This window comes from Balaenoptera ricei, chromosome 6, assembly GCF_028023285.1.
Source record: "Balaenoptera ricei isolate mBalRic1 chromosome 6, mBalRic1.hap2, whole genome shotgun sequence".
NCBI lineage: Eukaryota > Metazoa > Chordata > Mammalia > Artiodactyla > Balaenopteridae > Balaenoptera > Balaenoptera ricei.
The window spans coordinates 102,605,005-102,623,650 of record NC_082644.1 but is presented as its reverse complement, the minus strand read 5'-3'; the positions used below and the strand labels follow the sequence as shown (position 1 = coordinate 102,623,650).

General features: G+C 45.5%; 1 protein-coding gene across 4 annotated transcripts in view; it reads right to left on the bottom strand.

Moving 5' to 3' along the window:
- Positions 1–3,236, bottom strand: part of RGS3 (regulator of G protein signaling 3) — a 130,137-nt gene extending 126,901 nt beyond the window's left edge. Inside the window, exon 1 of one of the 4 annotated variants that reach the window (XM_059925384.1) lies at positions 3,088–3,236. In XM_059925384.1, coding sequence (XP_059781367.1) covers positions 3,088–3,190 — 103 coding nt within the window. In that variant the 5' untranslated portion in view covers positions 3,191–3,236. Of the gene's footprint in view, positions 1–1,421; positions 1,592–3,087 lie in introns of those variants that run through there. The other 3 variants (XM_059925386.1, XM_059925390.1, XM_059925385.1) reach the window with 3 other exon arrangements.
- Positions 3,237–18,646: the final 15,410 nt, after the last annotated feature.

Below are 18,646 nucleotides of genomic sequence, written 5' to 3'. Positions count from 1 at the left end.
TTTTTAATCAGGACGCGGCTAAGGTAACAAGGCCTCACAGCTCTCTGCCACTCTTTCCTGACCACCCCAGTACCACCAGCTCTGAGCATCCCGGGAACCTCCCCTATCTGGTAGAATCCTACATCCTCGTGGGGCTAACAGGAATTGCCTCCACCGGTTGGGAGGATTAAATGAGATGATGCAGGGAAAGCACCTGGCACACGGCATGGCACGTGATAAACATGCAACAAACGGTGTTGAGTTAATTACTCGTTACCCTCTACCAACTGGACTCGTGAATTCCAGGATGCCAGACCACAGGCCATTTCTAGGGGCCAGGCCACTGCTTTTCCATTACTCCCTCTGCCCCTAGAGAAGAAGGCAGGTTGTGAAGAGCCAAGTGTGCTGATAGAGGTAGTAAGCCTGAAAGTAGGAGAGCCGGAACCCCAAGGAGGGCATAACTCCTTAGGTGCTCTGTCTTTGAAATGTGGGCAAAGTCCACTTATGTTGCAATAACTGCCCCAACTTTCATGAGGAAAATTGTATAAAAGTTTTTTTTTAATGTGCTGTACACGTCATCTCAGAAGGCTTGAGCTCAGGTACCAACTCTGCAGCTGGCTCACTGGGAGACCTTCCTCTCAGGATCTCAAGTCTTCAGAGAGGAGATATAACTCCCTCCCCACAAAGAGTTGCAGAACCAGTGAGGAAACAAGGGCTAGGAAGAGCTGTATCCTAGGACAGGGCTATTTATCTTTACTGTGGGGACTTGGAAGGCCAGGTTTGCCCAGACCACTGGGGCAGCTGCTGCCCAGCTGTTATTTGGGGGAACCCACTCCTGCTATCTAGGGGCTTGGAAGCAGGAGCCTATTGCCCAATTCTTTCCACCTCAAGCCCCCAGGGCAGCCCTGGGACCCTGCTGAGAGCGCAGTAGCTCCTGGAGGAGAGAATTCTCCCATCTCTGCTGCAGGTCAGGCATCCACTGGAGCCATGGCGCTGCAGCCTCTCCAAGGTGAGCCCACAGGAAGCCAAGGCCATCGGGGCTGACCCAGCACCTGTCCTGTCCCTGAGCCAAAGGAAAGAGGACTGAGGAGGTCTGGAGATGTAGTAACAAGACCTTGACTTAACCCTGAGCTGCTTGTTAATGGGAAGCTTAGTGGTGGCAAACCCTATCCCTGAAAGATTAACTGGGGCACGACTGTTCCAGCCAAGTGAGGCACAACCAACTGCACTTGGCACCAGTGGCCAGGCAGCAGGTGGGGCCCAGCGGCTTGCGCGGCCTGAGCCTGTGCCCTGAGCCCCTCCTGCGCGACCACGGGGGGCAGGTGTCCCCAAACAGAAGGATGGCTGCTCCCTGCCTCACCTGCCACCAGGAGGGGTTGCCCTCTCTGGGCGCTGCGGGCAGGGTGAAGCAGCCCCTGGCGGCAGCCGCCGCGGGCACTTACCAAAAGTGGTGAGGTAGAAGGACAAGCCCGGGTGGGCGCGCCGGCTCCCGAGGGAGACGCGGTGCAGGGAGCGCTCCATGGCAATGGCCCCGCTCCGGCCCGGCCGGGGCGCCTGTAACTCGAGGCGTCTGTGTTGCTCCCAGTAACCGAGGCAGCAGGTTCACCGCCCCCGCGCCAGTGTCTCGGCGGCGGACGCCGGAGGCCGGCTGCAGCGCGCGTTTGAACCGGCGGGCGCGCCAGGCCCTGATTGGCCCGCGCCGGTTTGAATAGGGAGATTTCCACCGGACCGCGCCGCCACCGGCCGAGAGGAGGAGGCGCCCGCGGCCCATCTGCTGCCGGGACGGTGGTCCTCCCTGTGGAGCCGGCAGGATGGGCGGCCCCACCAAGGCTCGGGGCTCGGGGGCCGCTCTGGGCTGCAGGTGCCAGCCCCATACCAGGCCCGCGGCTCCTGGCGCGCCCACTCGGCGGGCTTGGCCTGCTCGCCCAGCTGCCCCAGGCCAGCAATTAGCCAGGTTTGCAACATGCTTTGAAGCTCAGACCTGTACTCACCAGACCCAAGCAAGGGCAGGGGAGCACGCTCCTGGCCCAAGGCGATGGGGTTTGGAAAAACGTTCTCCACCCTTGGACCTCCACCCCCGACCAGCTGCAGGGCCCTTCCCTGACCCTGGCCCCTCCATCTCTCTCTTGAGCCTTCTCTTGGATGACAGCAGCCTGGCACAGGTCCAGACCAGAGCAGGTTCCTCCAGCCAGCCTCATGGCCCCCCATGGGCAGCCTGGGGCCATGAGACAGGAGCACAGGCCCCCAGCATCATCTGACGGGACAGAAATGCACAGTATAGTATGTGGAGGGGGCCGGCACTTTCAATCTCCAGAGCTTGTTGCGAGGAAGCAGAGCTGGAAGGAAGGTCAGCCCCTGTGCTGCTTTGTCGGCAAACATTCACGGGATGCCTCCTGGGAGCAGTTTCAAAGACATCTGCTCTGCAGCTCTCTGTTGATGCCGTGGGGAAAGCTGTTGGTCTTATGTAAATCTAAAAATGGGAAGTGTCGGCAGTTGCCAAATGGATATCTGTGGCTCAGTGATCCACTCAAGACAAGGTTGGCGGATGCAAGAAAGAAAGTGGGGAGAAAAGTTATATGTATGGAGTACCAGGTGCCAGTGGCTGAGCTGGGCAATTTACACACATCTTCTCATTTAATCTTCACAGTAACCCTAGGAAGTATTAGCCCCAATTTACCAGGGATAAACCTGGTAAATCTCACACAGAGAGGGCAGGTGACTTTTCCAAGGTGGGCAGGGCTGAAATTTGAACCCAGGCCTGGTCTGCCCCAAAGGCCATCCTCCTTCTGTTCTTCCTTGGCCTCCACTCCTGCCCCATGGCCAATGGCAGGTGGAGGGAGCAGACCTGCCTTCTTGAGGCAGGTAAGGAAACTAGATGCCACAGGGCCAGCTGGCCACCAGAGGGGAGCAGAAACTGGAAAAGGAGCCCAGAAATCAACAAAGTAGTGGTCAAGTGCAAATGAGTCACATAAAGGCCAGTGGGTTGTTCAAATCCTGGCGCATTGTGAAGCCCTGCTCTGCTCTTCCCCCACCCCAACTCCTTGAGCACTGCCCTTAGCAGGGGCAAGCCTGCTCCCTTGGCCCCAGCCCAGTGACAGACAGACTTACCTGCACCCTGGACTTGAGCAGGCCTGATCCTTATCCTGGCTGGGGAAGTCTGAATCCAGGCATCCTTTCTGGGCAGGGAAGTATCCCGGCTCTGCCACTCCATCCAGCCAAGGAAAACAGGCAACCTCAGGCTCAAGCCACAGGATGCAGACAGGACACGGAGGCTGGAAGTGCTGTAGACCTGCGGGACCAAGATGGGAGCATGAGTTAGGCATGGCCTGAGGATGCCCCCTGAAAGGGGGGGTCCATCCCAGTAGGAATTAGAAAGTATGATGTTCAGGAGTCTGAGCAAAGGGAGGCCCACAAAGGGAAAAGTGATGTGCCCAAGGTGACAGTGGCCCCTTCACAGCTCAGGGACCACTGTAGCACCTGCACTAAGGGAGATCACCTTGGACTCAGGAAGCTGTGAGCAACCGGCAGATAGATACACATTCAGGAGGGTAGAAGCCAGCAGGAGAGCTGGGTAGACTTGCATTATCTGTTTGTGGCCTGGGGGAGAAAAGACTGAGGCCCACACTTGGCACTTCACCCCTACTCGGGACAAAGGTCCTGCTGCCTTGCAGGTTCCCTCCTGACTCCTCCTGCCCCATCAGTTGGGGACCCCAGTGCCACTCTGATACTGATCTGACTCTTGGGGTGGCACCACCTCCACCGCCCTCACCACCAACAGTAAGGCCCCTTTACTTAGTAGAGCACTAGAAGCTTCCTTCTCTTAAAGGGGCAGGTCACTCTTTTCTCAGGAGGGGGAGGACAGAAGTGAGTGGGAGCCTGGGCAGTGGCACTGCAGGAGACACTGGCCCCATTAACCCACACTACTGTCTACAGCGGACATCCAGAAAGGGTTGAGGTTTATGGCCCTGCTTTCTCCAAAAAGACAAGGGAGTTTGAGGACCACGCCTGGCTTTCTGACATGCCCTGAACACTCTAGCTCCCCTGGTCATGGGCCTCAGTATCCTTCTAACACTCACACACACTCCACACATACATAAACAAACTACACATACAATATTAACACTGCACACGCTCTGCACACACACCCACGTGTACCATAACACTTCCCACGTACATTCACGAATACACCAGATACACAAACATACCATATACATACACCCCACACACAAATAAACACACCACATACACACCTCACACATATATACAATCACACCCCACAGATTTAATGCATCCTATGCACATACACAAGCACACAGACACACGCTACACAGACACACACACACACACACACACACACACCAAAAAAACCCACTTAAATGCACTATATACATACAGCACATCCACATACAAAGATTGATTGATTATATTTTTTAAGACTAACTCTGTTTCAAGAAGAATAAGGACTACTTGTGTTTGGAGGGAAGGGACTAAAGAGGTTTATTTGGGTGCATTTTCACATTAGCTATCAAAGAACCTTAGTGCCTTTAAGATATCATCTGGCCCAATATCCAAAACAATTTTGAAAAATAATAATAAAGGGGACTAGGACTACCAGATGTTAAACAGTCTTATAATAATGTAGAAAGAAGACAAACAGATCAATGGAACAGAATAGAAAGTTCAGGGGAAATATGATTTTACTTAGAAAACAAGACAATGTTCAAAATTCTTTAAACTAAAGACTCATTTCAAAGAGAAGTGGAACAGCTAATTCAGATGAAAATTTTAAAAGGAAATAATAAGGTTAAAGTTGAAACTTATTTTTAAAAAACAGACTTCAACAATAAAACCATAGCCTGGTTCTTTGAAAAGACCAATAAAACAGAACTCTGGCAAAACAAAGAAAACTATAAATAAACAAGTTTAGGAAAGAGAAAGATAGCCAAGATACAAAGGTAATTCTTAAATTATGAGAGAAAACCATTGCAACTTTATTTGTAAATTTGAAAATCTGGGGGGAAATTGATGCTTTTCTAGAAAGTATTAATTATTAAAATTGATACAAGAGTTTAAAATTTTTAATAGATCACTAACCATAGATAAAATACAAAAGGAAATAAAAAATCTACCTGACAAAATTACAGAAGACTCAGATAGTTTTAGAGGCCAATTCTATTAGACCTTCAAGAAACAGATAATGCCTAAGTAATTTAAAACTGTTTCAGAACTAGAAAAAAAAACAAAACTGGAGGATTTGTCAGTACTAGATACAAGGCTAGACAAAGACAAAACCAGATAAGGTTAGCAACAGAAAACTACAGACCAAAGGTCAAAGATAAAAATAAGAGTAGAAGTTAATGAAATAGAAAACATAGATAAAAGACCTATTAAAAATTTGACAAAACTAGGCCCACATTCCCCCAGTTTTGCCACATTCCTTTTTTAAAAGAAAAGCTAGAAATGTCTAATTTTTCATATGACGTCTCCCAATTTTTTAATATTGACTATTCATTCAAATTTTTTAAAAATATTATGTAGGCCAAATAAAATATACCTCTGCCCTATAACTAGTTTGAAATCTCTGCTAGACCAATCTGATTTATGAATATAGACACAAACATCCTAAATAAAATATTAGCAAATCAAATCCAGCAGTATATTCATGATACATTCAAATGGTATATATTCCAGGAATGCAAAGACGGCTCAGATTTAATGAACATACTAGTGCAGGGGTTGGCAAACTCTGCCTACAGGCCAATCTGACCAGCCACCTACTTTTGTACAGCAAGTAAGCTAAGAGTGGATTTTACAGCTTTTAATGGTTGAAAAAAAATTTTTTTAATTTTAAAAAAAAGGTTTTTCTATGGCCATAAAAAATTAATTTTTAAATTAAAAAATGAATGTAAAATATTTACAAAATATATGGCAAATGTGTATATATGTACAAAGAAGTCTTACAAATCAGTAAGAAAAAATAATTGTACCAAAGAACATGAATAATCATTGCACAAGAGAGGAAATGTAATTGACTAATACATAAAATACTAGTAACCAGAAAAAGAAAAAAATCATCCCACCATTTGCCTTCAGGAAGTTCAAGCATTTGTATTTACAGATGAGACAACTAAGTTTCAGAGTTGTTAAATGAATCAGGTGGCTAAGGTAGTAAATAAACAGTGGAGAAATAAGAATCCAGCCAAAGAACCACTATAGAATGTCATCTTTCACACTAATCTTCAACTAGTAGTACTAAGACCTCCATGGCTTCTAACACATTAAAATTCAATTCAACAGATGTTTGCTAAGCTAAGCACCCATGTTGTGCTGAGCCTTACACTGAACACTGAGCATACAGAAGTGAACAAGATGGAGCTTACAATCTGGTGGAAGATTGGATGAGGGTTACAATGGAGGAAACATGGCAACCTGCAGAAACACAGATTAGTATCTCACTTAGCCTGGGGATCCGGGCCAACCAAGATGAGAATGGAAGTCAGAGAAGACTTCTCAAAGAAAGTGACCTGAAGGATGATTTAGCCAAGCCAATGAGGTGAAGGAAGGGTTATAGGCAAAAAGAACAAAATTTGCAAAGGCCAGAAAATGAGAGAAGCTTATACATTTGAGGAATGGAACAGTGGGACACATGGCAGGGAGGGAAGAATATGCAAGAAGGTAAACATCATACAGGGCTTCACATATTATTAAAAGGAGCTTGGGCTTTATCCTAAATGTAGGGCAGTCGTTGAAAGACTTTGAGCGATCCCAAAAGGTTTTGTGTTTTAGAAAGATCACTCTGGCTAGAGTATTAAAAAATGGACTGGGGGGACTTCCCTGGTGGTGCAGTGGTTAAGAATCCGCCCGCCCTGCTGCCACGGAGTGGAGACTTCAGAAGCAGGAGAGCTCCTAGTGCCTCCTTGCCTTCCTCAGCTGCCTCCTCCCAAGCCCAAGAGGCCTGTCCCCAGCTCTGCCTGCTGAGTGAAGAAGTGGGCTCGACTGCGTTGCCGCTGTATAAAGCATGTGGTCTTAATAGTGTGTGGACAGCTGACAAATTTAATCCTTTTTTGTAATACTTTCTATGTGACATTTCCCTTCCCTTTAGAAACACTGCACATTTTAGCTTTAGGCATGATCTCTTCTGCATTGACTGGACTTCGTAGGGGTGGGGGAGGATCAAGAGGAAGTGGGCAGCCAGAGATCCTGAAGGGGGCCGCTTCCATGACTGCTTTATGCAGAAGTCATAACAAATGCTGGTGTCTTTAGCTCCAAATGTGGCAGGAAGGGGGGTGGGGGGGTCGGGGGGAAATCGGGAAGCGCAGGGGGCGGGATCCATAAAAAGCGGTGTGGGGGTGTACAGCCTGAGCCTGACTCCACGCCACTGGGTAATTTATGTTGTCACACTGCTGTTCTTGGTGCGGAGGCATTCAGAATGTCACAGAGGCCAGACCTATGGCCTCCTGGACCCCTGGGCTGGCAGGGCATCTTGGAAGAACAGCGCTTGGTTTGATACCTGCAGCAGAGGAGAGGAAAGCCCAGGGGCGTAGTGTGAGGAGGTGACGCATCGTGTCCCAGTACATCCGGGACTAACTTTCTGAGCCCCCTATCCAAAGCTGGCTTTATTTCCGTTAACGCTGGTGCTCCCGCATCTCGTGAGTACACCCTGTGTGTCTGTCCTCTCCTCTCTGCACTTCACTGTCACCCCCCCGACACCCCCTCCGCCCCAGATATGGGGAAGGTCAGCACTGAAAGGGTTAAGCAGCAAGCTTTGGTTCATGGTTTTAATTCCTTGGTAAAGTAAATTAGGCAATGCCAAAGGCTGTGGGTTTGGTCCTTGGAGAAAATGTGGGCCTTATAAGATAGGAGAGTAAATTTTGGAGGGATGGATTATTTATTGATAGATTGATTGATTGATTGATTGATTGCTGTGTTGGGTCTTTGTTGCTGCGTGCGGGCTTTCTCTAGTTACGTTGAGCGGGGCTGCTCTTCGTACCAGTGTGCGGGCTTCTCACTGCGGTGTCTTCTCTTTTTGTGGAGCACGGGCTCTAGGCCCATGGGCTTCAGTAGTAGTGGCTTGCGGGCTCTAGAGCGCAGGCTCAGTAGTTGCGGCACACGGGCTTAGTTGCTCCGCGGCATGTGGGATCTTCCCGGACCAGGGCTCGAACCCGTGTTCCCTGCATTGGCAGGCGGATTCTTAACCATTGCGCCACCAGAGAACCCTAGAGGGCTTTATTGAAGAAATAAAAGACATCTTTTGTATCTTTAAAAAAAAAAAAAGGAATCCGGCTGCCAATGCAAGGGACACGGGTTCGAGCCCTGGTCCAGGAAGATCCCACATGCCGCGGAGCAACTAAGCCCGTGCGCCTCAACTACTGAGCCTGTACTCTAGAGCTTGCAAGCCACAACTACTGAGCCTGAGTGCCACAACTATGGAGCCCGCATGCCACAACTACTGAAGCCCGAGCGCCTAGAGCCCGTGCTCCGAAACAAGAGAAGCCACAGCAATGAGAAGCCTGCACACCACAACGAAGAGTAGCCCCCGCTTGCCGCAACTACAGAAAGCCCACGTGCAGCAACGAAGACCCAACACAGCCAAAAATAAATAATTTTTTTTAAAAAATGGATTGGGAAGATGGAGGGGTGGCATGAGGGTTGGAATCCAAAAGTGCTGTTAGGTGAACTCTTTTCCAATGGCCCAGGTTAAAAAAAAACTAGTGTAGTAGCAGTAGGGATAGAAAAAGGTAGAATCAACAGGACTTGGTGGTTGATTGGAAGGTAAAAGTCAAGAAATCCTGGCTTGAGAAATTAGCTATTCAGAAGTGACCTTTACAGAGATGGAGAACATGAGAGGAAGGGCTGGACCGAGGGGAGACTTGATGAGTTCACCTCTGAGCCTGCTAAGGTTGAGTTACTTACTTGCTGTCCAACTGACTATGTCAAGTGAACTGTTGAATACACTGGACATAAGTTCAGGAAAAAATACTTAGGCTAAAATATAGATTTAGGAATTCCCAGTGAAGCCATGGCATGGATAAAAGAGCCCAAATAGAATGTTTAATGTGAGAAGAAGGCTCAGGAAAGAACCAAGAAGAATACCAACTGAAAAGACAGGCAGAGGAAGAAAGGCTAGAAAGGGAGAAGGAAAGCCAGGCAATGTATTAAGAAAGAGACAATAGTCAACAATCTCAAACACTGTTGAGAGGTCAAGTAGGTTAATAACTGAGAAGTGTCCATTGGATTTAGCAACAAGACAATCATTGTTGACCTTCCATCCCAGAATAAAATGCTGGGAGGCAACAGCTCCACATGAATGAAACTGTACCAAATTCACTCCAAAAGGAAAAATACCCTGGGCTCAAAGCCAGAGAATATTCTTGGGTCAGGTTTTTTTTCTTGTCCTAAATTTAACCAGCTGGAATGTTTTGTTAAGTGGTATTTTTTTCACCCTTGAAATGAAGGATTTGCCTTTTAAAAGTATGTATGTCTGCAATTCATCTTCAAGGTAAAACACAGTATCTTGGGTTAGTGGTTCTCTACAGGAGCAGGTGCTGGTTGCTGTAAATACCACTGAGAAACTTCAATTTGCCTCAGCTATAGGAGCCTTTGGTGACCTAAATACACAAATAGGGTCTAAGTGGGAACCAAGCAAAAAAAACTCAAGATTTCAAGTAAGCTGAGAGATATTATTTCAAAATAGAAGAGAACAAAACCTTCCCTGCCAGAGGAATGTGAAATAGTAAGTTGAGTCCAATGATAAGGGCCAAAGGCTTGACAGAAAAGCTGAGTCACCTGTCTCTTCTAGAATGGCTCAGTTTCCTTGTAGTTATGTTGGAAGCCCTTTTAGCCTCTTCAATAAGCACCCGTTTTCCTGACCTGATAACAAGCAGCTTGGCTTGGCATAGTCAAGGGCTCCAGAGGCCCTCAAAAAGTTTTCCAAACTTAAGGAACAATATAAACTTCTGCCTCCTGCCAAGATGGAGTAACATCTTGGGACTGGACCAATCCAGGGACTGGATTTTCCCTCTCACCTGAAACAACTAAAAGACTGGACAAAATATATGAAACAACAGTTTTCAAGATACTGGACATCAAGCAACAAAGGGCGGTGATCCCTGGGAAACAAAACCAGCAAGGTGAGCCCTATGATTGCCGCAGCTCCTTGCCTGGAGAGACCAACTCCAAACCCTCAGTTGAGGAGGTCAGGAGGCCAAGGCAGCTAGAGCTCACAGGATAGAACATCAGAGAGGAAAGAGCTGCACAGAGAGCTTCAAAGATCTGCAGAGGGTCTCCCTTCAAATCTTCAACTAAGTGCTAATGAGCTCATAGGTGTTAGGAAAGTACCCTGAGGCTGGGGAAGGAACCACCAAAAAGAACTAGTGGGAATAATCTTTCCCAGGCTCTCACAGGACCAGGATTAGCTCTTATTCTCATCAGCCAGAGTGGAAAGACCTTCTAATTCATGGGGCATTGGGTAGGTACTCAGAAGGGTTTTACCCCAGTTGTGGGGAATAATTAGCCCTAGACTAAATGATGCTCTGTTCTCATCTAAAAAACCCTAAAAGCAAGACCCAAAAAGATCAAAAGCTTTCTAAGTAACCAGTGACAAAGAGAAAAATCTTGAAAGCAGCAAGAAAAAACCACATTATATACAGAGGAACAAAGAAAAGAATGACATTGGACTTACCTGAAATATGTACCTGAAGACAGTGAAGCAACAACTTTAAAGAAAAAAACTGTCAACCTAGAATTCTATACCCAGCAAAAACATCTTTTAAAAATGAAGGCGAAAATAAAGATTTTCTCAGACTTACAAAAGCTGATTGAATTCATCATCGACAAACCTGCACTACAAGAGATGCTGAAGTCTTTCAGGCAGGAGGAAAACAATACCATATGGAAATCTTGATCTACAAAAGGAATGAAGAGAACACCAGAAATGGTAACTATGTGGGTACATATAAAAGGGTTTTTTCCTATTATTTAAATCTCTTTAAAAGAACACTATAGATGGACCTAGAGACTGTCATACAGAGTGAAGTAAGACAGAAAGAGAAAAGCAAATACTGTATGCTAACACATATATATGGAATCTAAAAAAAAAAAATGGTTCTGAAGAACCTAGGGGCAGGACAGGAATAAAGACACAGACGTAGAGAATGGACCTGAGGACATGGGGAGGGGGACGGGTAAGCTGGGACGAAGTGAGAGAGTGGCATTGACATATATATACTACCAAATGTAGAATAGATAGCTAGTGGGAAGCAGCCGCATAGCACAGGGAGATCAGTTCGGTGCTTTGTGTCCACCTAGAGGGGTGGGATAGGGAGGGTGGGAGGGAGGGAGATATGGGGGTACATGTATAGCTGATTCAATTTGTAATACAGCAGAAACTAACACACCATTGTAAAGCAATTATACTCCAATAAAGATGTTTAAAAAAATAAATAAAGTGAATCAAAACCATTACTGTTCTTATGCTGCAAAAAATTAAAAAAATTTTAAAAATTAGAAATAAAAAAAAATAAAAGAACACTATAACTAGGATAATAAATGATTAACTAAAAAAAACACCCAGAGGGCTTCCCTGGTGGCGCAGTGGTTAAGAATCTACCTGCCAACGCAGGGGACAAGGGTTCGAGCCCTGGTCCAGGAAGATCCCACATGCTGCGGAGCAACTGGGCCCGTGCACCACAACTACTGAGTCTGCACTCTAGAGCCCGCATGCCACAACTACTGAGTCCACACGCCTAGAGCCTGTGCTCCACAACAAGAGAGGCCACGGCAATGAGAAGCCCGCACAATGCAACGAAGAGTAGCCCCACTCGGTGCAACAAGAGAAAGCCTGCGCGCAGCAATGAAGACCCAATGCAGCCAAAAATAAAATAAATTAAATCAAAAAAAAAACACCCAGAGCTCCCTGCATCCTGGAATAAATTGTTATATGTTGCCTTGTCTAAATTCTGATGAGGTAATTGCAAGAAGCAAACTCCAGGGAAGCTATTAGCAACTTAGCATTTGCAGTCAGGTGGGAATGTGGATTCTACTTATGGAAGAAAATAATATGGATATATTTAGTATAAAATGCAACCACCACAGCTGAGATCTGTGGCTCAGATGGATGACACTCAAGCTTGAATATAAAGCTTATGTAGACCAAAGCCTTTTTCTGGATCAATGTAATGTGATGATGAACTGTCTTCCAGTGGACAGTAGCAGATCATACAGGGACAGAGGTCATGGCATCTAGAGATCCCAAACATTCTCCAAGGGAATTTCCTTGGGAACTAGGGAATATATCTGGGTTGGTTTTACTGGAACTGTAACTGAGAGCAGTGACATGTATTCCTTTTGCTTCCAGATTCTTACCAATCACTCTCGGACCCCTTTTTCTGCTCCCACCACTTACTGAAACTGTTCACTCAGAGGTCATCATTGACTTCCATATTCTGAATATCATTTGCCTCTTCTCAGTCCTCATCCCCCTTTTCTTAGTTTTCCTCCCACTTCTCTGAAAATTCCTCTATTTTATGGCTCTTCCTGCCTCCTAGTGAGAGTATGCTACCCAGTTGTGCCCTTCAGTCTCCCTCCTTCCTCAATATTCTCCCCCTCTGAGATCTCATTCACTCCTATTTTTACTCTCAGCTACCTGTTCTGATCTGACTCCTGGATCTCTCTGCAACGCCAGGGCCCAGGGCCACCTCTGCTTTGACACACTAACCAAAAATCTCCTTCCTCTCTGCACCCACCCTCTCCCCGACAGCTCACCTAGACTGTAGCCCTAATTGTCTGCTTTCATATCTTTCTACCCAGCTAACTGTGAACAACTCTAATGCAGTGACTGAGATGTGTCTTCTTAGTAGCTGCTACTGCCCAGCCTAGTCTGGCACACATTTTAAAAAGGCAAATCTTGCCAGGGAATTCAGATCTAAATCAGCATATAAAGCATAGACTGTGAATAGTCAAAATTACCCTCAAATAAGCCCTCAGTCACCCATAAAATGCACATGGTATTGTGAATCAAAAGGGGAACAGCAAATTCACCTTCTCCGTCTTGCACTCCCTCCGGGATGTATTTTCACTGAGTGCAGAGCCAGAACAGCCCCCACCAGCTGCATTATAGTCTGTCACTCCCTCGCACTTGTGCTTCATGTTTTAGCCCCACATACTGACTGAATTTCCGTAAGTGAAAAGCATAGATAGCTAGAACTCCACTGAAAGGTTTGATGAACGAATTCCTTTATCTTCCCTTAAACTGGTTCTTCCTTATAACTTCACAATTTCTGATGACAGCACCTCACTGTCAGGCTGAAAATTCTTTGACTCCTCCCTCTCCCTCACTCTTTCTTTCCACTTTCCAGCTTCTTAATTCTTCCTCTGCACAACTTCCCTTTGTCTCCATTCTTATTGCCACGTACATGATCCAAGCCCTGGTCACCTCCCATCTTGACTTCTATGACAGCCTCCTATGACACAGAGCTGGTCTCTCTCCAATTCTTGTTTCACTGCCATTAGATTAACATTTTCTAAAGCACTGATTTCGTTCTATCACTCCTCTGTTCAAAAGCCATCAGTGTTATCAGATAGAGTCCACTCTCTCCAGGCTGGCATTCAAGGCCCTAAACTATCTAGTCACAAGTCATCTCCAGTCCTACATTCCACTCTTCCCAGACAGGAACACTACACCCCCTGCCTATCCCCCAAACTTTTCCCACTTCCCTCTACCTAAAGGCCACCTCCACAAACATCTCCACTTGCCAAAACTTAATTCAGCCTCAGATGGTAGCACCCAAAGTACCCCTTCCTTCTTACCACTATAGCTCCTTCTTCGTACCACTCAACTCACACTGCTACATCAAATGTACCCCAAAGGAGGAGATATGTCCCTGTGTTTTTTATTCATTCACTCATTCAGCACATGTCATTGAGCATTTACAACGTGCCAGGCAGTCAACCAGGTGGTAAAGATATGCAGTGAAGACAGATGCCAATCACAGAACTGATAGTCTGGCAGTGGAGGGTGGCAACGGACAAGCTGTGAGGAAAGGGTATGAGAGGAAAGGGGAAAGAGTGGAACCTCACCATGACAGTGCTCAGAAAAAGCTCCCCAAAATAATAACACACAAGCTGAGATCTAAAGAATGAGTAGAAAGTCGCCAGGCAGAAGGAGGAAGAAAAGAATTTTATAGGTTAAAGGAAGAGTATGGGGGAAGAAAAAGTCTGAAGGTAAGAGAGGACAGGGCTTATTAAAAGAACCAAAAGAAAAAGTCATGACTGGAGCACACAGAACGAGGTGAGAGTTGGGGGAATTGGGGCTAAGGAAAACAAGTAGGGCCCAACCAGGTCACAGCCCTATCTTGTGAGGCTTGTAAAACAAGCAAAAGAGGTTGGGTTTGACCCTGAGGGCAAGGGAGAGTTTTTTTGTTTGGTAGGTTTTTTTAAATTATTTTATTTATTTATTTATTTTTGGCTGCTTTGGGTCTTCGTTGCCGCACGCAGGCTTTCTCTAGTTGTGGTGAGCGTGGGCTACTCTTTGTTACGGTGCACGGGCTTCTCATTGTGGTGTCTTCTCTTGTTGCGGAGCACAGGCTCCAGGTGCGTGGACTTCAGTAGTTGTGGCACGCAGGCTCAGTAGTTGTGGTGCATGGGCTTAGTTGCTCCACAGCATGTGGGATCTTCCCGGACTAGGGATCGAACCCATGTCCCCTGCATTGGCAGGCAGATTCTTAACCACTGTGCCACCAGGGAAGTCCCCAAGGGAGAGTTTTAAGGAAAGGAGTAACGTGACCATATTTGCACATTGGAAAGATGGGAGAATGGATGGGAGCAGTAAAGATCAGGGGTTGATGCAGTGACCCAGATGAAAGAACATGGAGGCCTGGACTAGGGTAAGAGCAGGAGGAACAGAGAGGAGCATAAATTTGGATTCTACAGCTAATAGGATTTGGTGATTCCCTGAACTCAAAGGGGCCATGATAGGAGAATGTCAGAGATGATCACACAGCCTAGACCAGTGCTTTGCACATAATAGGTGCTCAATTAATATTTGTGGACTGAATGAATGAACAACAAATAAATTACTGAATGAACAACTGTACCAATGAATGAGAGGCAGAGAAGAGTAAGTTATTTTTGGAGATCCTTTCCAAGGCAGAGCCATCATTAGAAGTAATACAGATGCAAGAAAAAAATCCGAATTTGTTGGTTTACACCCTCCCTATATTAAACAGGTGAAATCTCATCAAGATAAATTTAGGAGACACAAAGCAATATAGGAGCCTCAGATAGCTTTTGATGTTTCTACCTTCCCAAATGCTGCCTCCCTGAGTCTCTGCCCAGCTGATGATCTGTCAGGACCATCAATAGCCCCCAACTTCCCCAAATCCTAGGCCTCTGTGCATGTTCCAGAATTTTCCACACTCTTGAAATGGTTCTTCTAATGAGAATCTAAATTGTTCAAAGACTCATTCATTCATTCATTCACTCATTTACTGAGCGCCTACTACATGCTGGAGCTATAAGCTGGGGCGATAAGCGTGACACAACAGACACAGCCCAATCCCTCCAGGAGATTCCAGTCCCCTTGAGCACTTAAATTAGATCACTTATGTAAAGGTTGAAATGTAGCTTTTCCTCCGTTTACTCTCAAAGAAGTCTCTTTGGCTGTGTATACAGACGGTCTCAGAAACAACCAGAGGCCTCCAGTCTTAGAAGAATATCATTTTCATAATGTAATATCACCACCTAGTGGTCTCAAACAACTTTACCATTTGCTCCAGTGAAACTTCTAGCTATATTCCTATGAATGACTCCCCACCATCTCTGCAGAACATTTCCTTTTCTATCAAGATAATCTAGGGGTTGATCCTCTAACATATAATAAGTACTTAACATTTTTTAAATAAATGTATAAACAGACGAGCAAATTAATTTCATACCTTAGTACCTTATGGCAATTGAAAATTTACAATTTTTTTCTCCCACATTCTTCTAGATTCCAAGGAACCTCTAATCATTTTAATCTAAAAGCGAGAGGCATTTCTGTCCTTAATTTAGCGAACAATTCCTTTAGGCACATTTGAATACACTGATTTTTTTAAGGGTCACTGCCACGGCGAATGAAAACCCTGACTCCCGCCCTCCAAAGGGAGCTTTCTGTAATCCAAAAACAATGAAGAACAGAATCTGTTACCCCAGATGTCAGGACCAAGAGCAAAACAAAAGACAGCTGGCTCTGCAAGGATGAGAGTGTGGGCACAGAATGTCTGAAGATGCTTTCACTGACTCTGCTTATGCACACAGGTCAAACTGGGCCAGGTGTCATTGGGAAGTATGCTCAGAAAACCAAGGTGAGCAAATAAAGTGGCCTATCCCTAGTAGAGATCACAAAGAAAGTAGAAAAGAACAACAACAACAAAAAAAAAAAAAAACAGAATCTAGTTTCTTGGGAACAAAAGGCTCCCCGGACAGTATTCCAACAGACCAAGTCTTAAGTCGTCCTGTCTGCTCAAGTGCGTAAAGCAGATCTTCAAGCGATTCTGGCTGGAGTCTCCTGGCTATTAGGCCTCGATTCTCCTGATTCCTATGGCCCAGATGGTGGGGAAACAGCAGTTAGCAACAGTTACCTGGCTCCTTCTCTCTCAGAACATTGGGAGGCTGAAACAAAGGGTTCATGAGGGCTCCTCCCCATCAGTCAATTCTTTTCAACAGGGCCTCATCCTTCCTTTCTGATTGTCAGCTGTGCATAAAGAGAGGGAATCAGAGAGGCATCAGAACACACTGGAACAGACAAGGGCTCAGGTTCTAAGCCCAACCCCCTTCACTTGCTGGCCTTTGATTTCTGGCAAATTACTTAACCTCTCCAGCAAGGCCAGCAGGTACTGTTGTGCAGTGGACCAACGCTAGGGGTGTTGCTCAAATTGTAATCACCGTAGATTTGTATATTCATTGAAATAATTTTTTAGCAGATAGTAGTAAAGTGTCTTAAAGGGTCCCTTTTTTCTAATTCACCCAAAGGCTCCAAATGGGCTATCATCAGCCCTTTATTCTGAGCCTGAGTTTCTTAAACTATAAAACAGAGACAATCCACAGCTACCTATAGAGTTGGCCAGAGAACCAATCAAAATAGTGGGTATAAAGTGCCTTGAAAACTGTAATGTGGTATGTAGATATTTCCCTAAATTCTGTTTATGATTATCCAAATTTGAGGGACTGGCATAACAAAGATGAAACAAGTTTCAGCCTACAATATTTTTTCTCTCTTTGAAAATAGAAGCAAAGGCCAGTATTCAGATAGCAAATATCTTCTCACTCAAAATATGTCATGATTGAAAAGGTAACTCTGTACTAATCATCACAACTTAAACGAATGTGCCAATTTCTGGGAGTTGCTTTACTATGGTTATACCTTCTCTAAGTCTTCAGATAAAATGAGCAAATTAAAGCTAAGCCCTGCCCATCCTCAACCCCACTAGTGCCCATTGGAAATCGAGTTTGCTCGGGAGGACAGGTCTAAGGGTAGGCTAAGAAGAAGTGGAAAAAGTTGTAAATTTTTAAGTTAGCGCACAGGAGTCATTCTGCAATGTAATGTACATTTGAGAAATAATTATTTTCAGAAAAACAGCCTATATAAGCCTCTTGGATTCCTCTCACCATGAAGATTCAGCTAAATATAGTTCAGTCTAGTAACACAAATGATGTCATATAATTTTGATTTGGCTTGGGAAAGATGAATGGACAGGCAGCAGTTTTAGCTTTCTAATTTGGTCTGTTTTGAGACAATGTTAAAAAAGGGTAGAACATTTAATCTGCCTTTCTTGTACAAACTGTACTTAGGGTAACCAAATTAATTGATGAGGGGTAAGTTCCTCTTTACAAAAAGTTCACAGGCCCAGTCCAGAATTCCACTTCTTGCCTCACAGTGCAAGGAGCTCCACAAACAGCTCTCCAGTGAAACTAATGAAAATTATTTTAATTTATTTAAGTCTCTAGAAATGGCTCTAAGTGCATACAACAAATGAAGAAACGCTTGTTCAAGAAAATCTACAAAACCTCGGTAAGAACTCCAAGAGTCTACGGTATGTGACCCTAGGCCCACTCCCCCGCCCTTTTCCCCCACTTCACTGGGACAACTCGACTCCAGACTGCTGCGCCCAAGGATGCAGGGCTCCCTCGCTCCCTAGTTCCAAGTCAGAGGGCTACTTTCCAGGAGGAACAGAATGTCATCATTTCTCATCCTGCCCCTAGCTACCTGTCACTGAGACTAATTTCTGTGAGTACAGCCCATAGGCGGAGTCTCTCTTCTACCACCCAGCCCCTAATTGTGGGAGGGAAGCTCTACCTTGGGTACAGAACTGCTGAGAATACTGGGGCCCCAACTGCCCTTACCTCAACTCATGGGGCATGGGGCCCAGGCTTTTATTACCCAAATCTAAGATACTGGGTACATGAGAGTCTCCTTATATTATTCTCTTTTAGTATGGGTACATGAGAGTTTCCTTATATTATTCTCTTTTATGTAATTTTGAAATTTTTCTGTACTAAAAAGTTTAAGGACAAAAACATTTTTAGAAATCCTTCCAAAAACCAAGTACAAGCAACCCTGGGATTCTGAAATTCTGCGTCTTTATGAACATCACTGGAATTTTCCTGCAGACTCAGTAACTTAGGAACT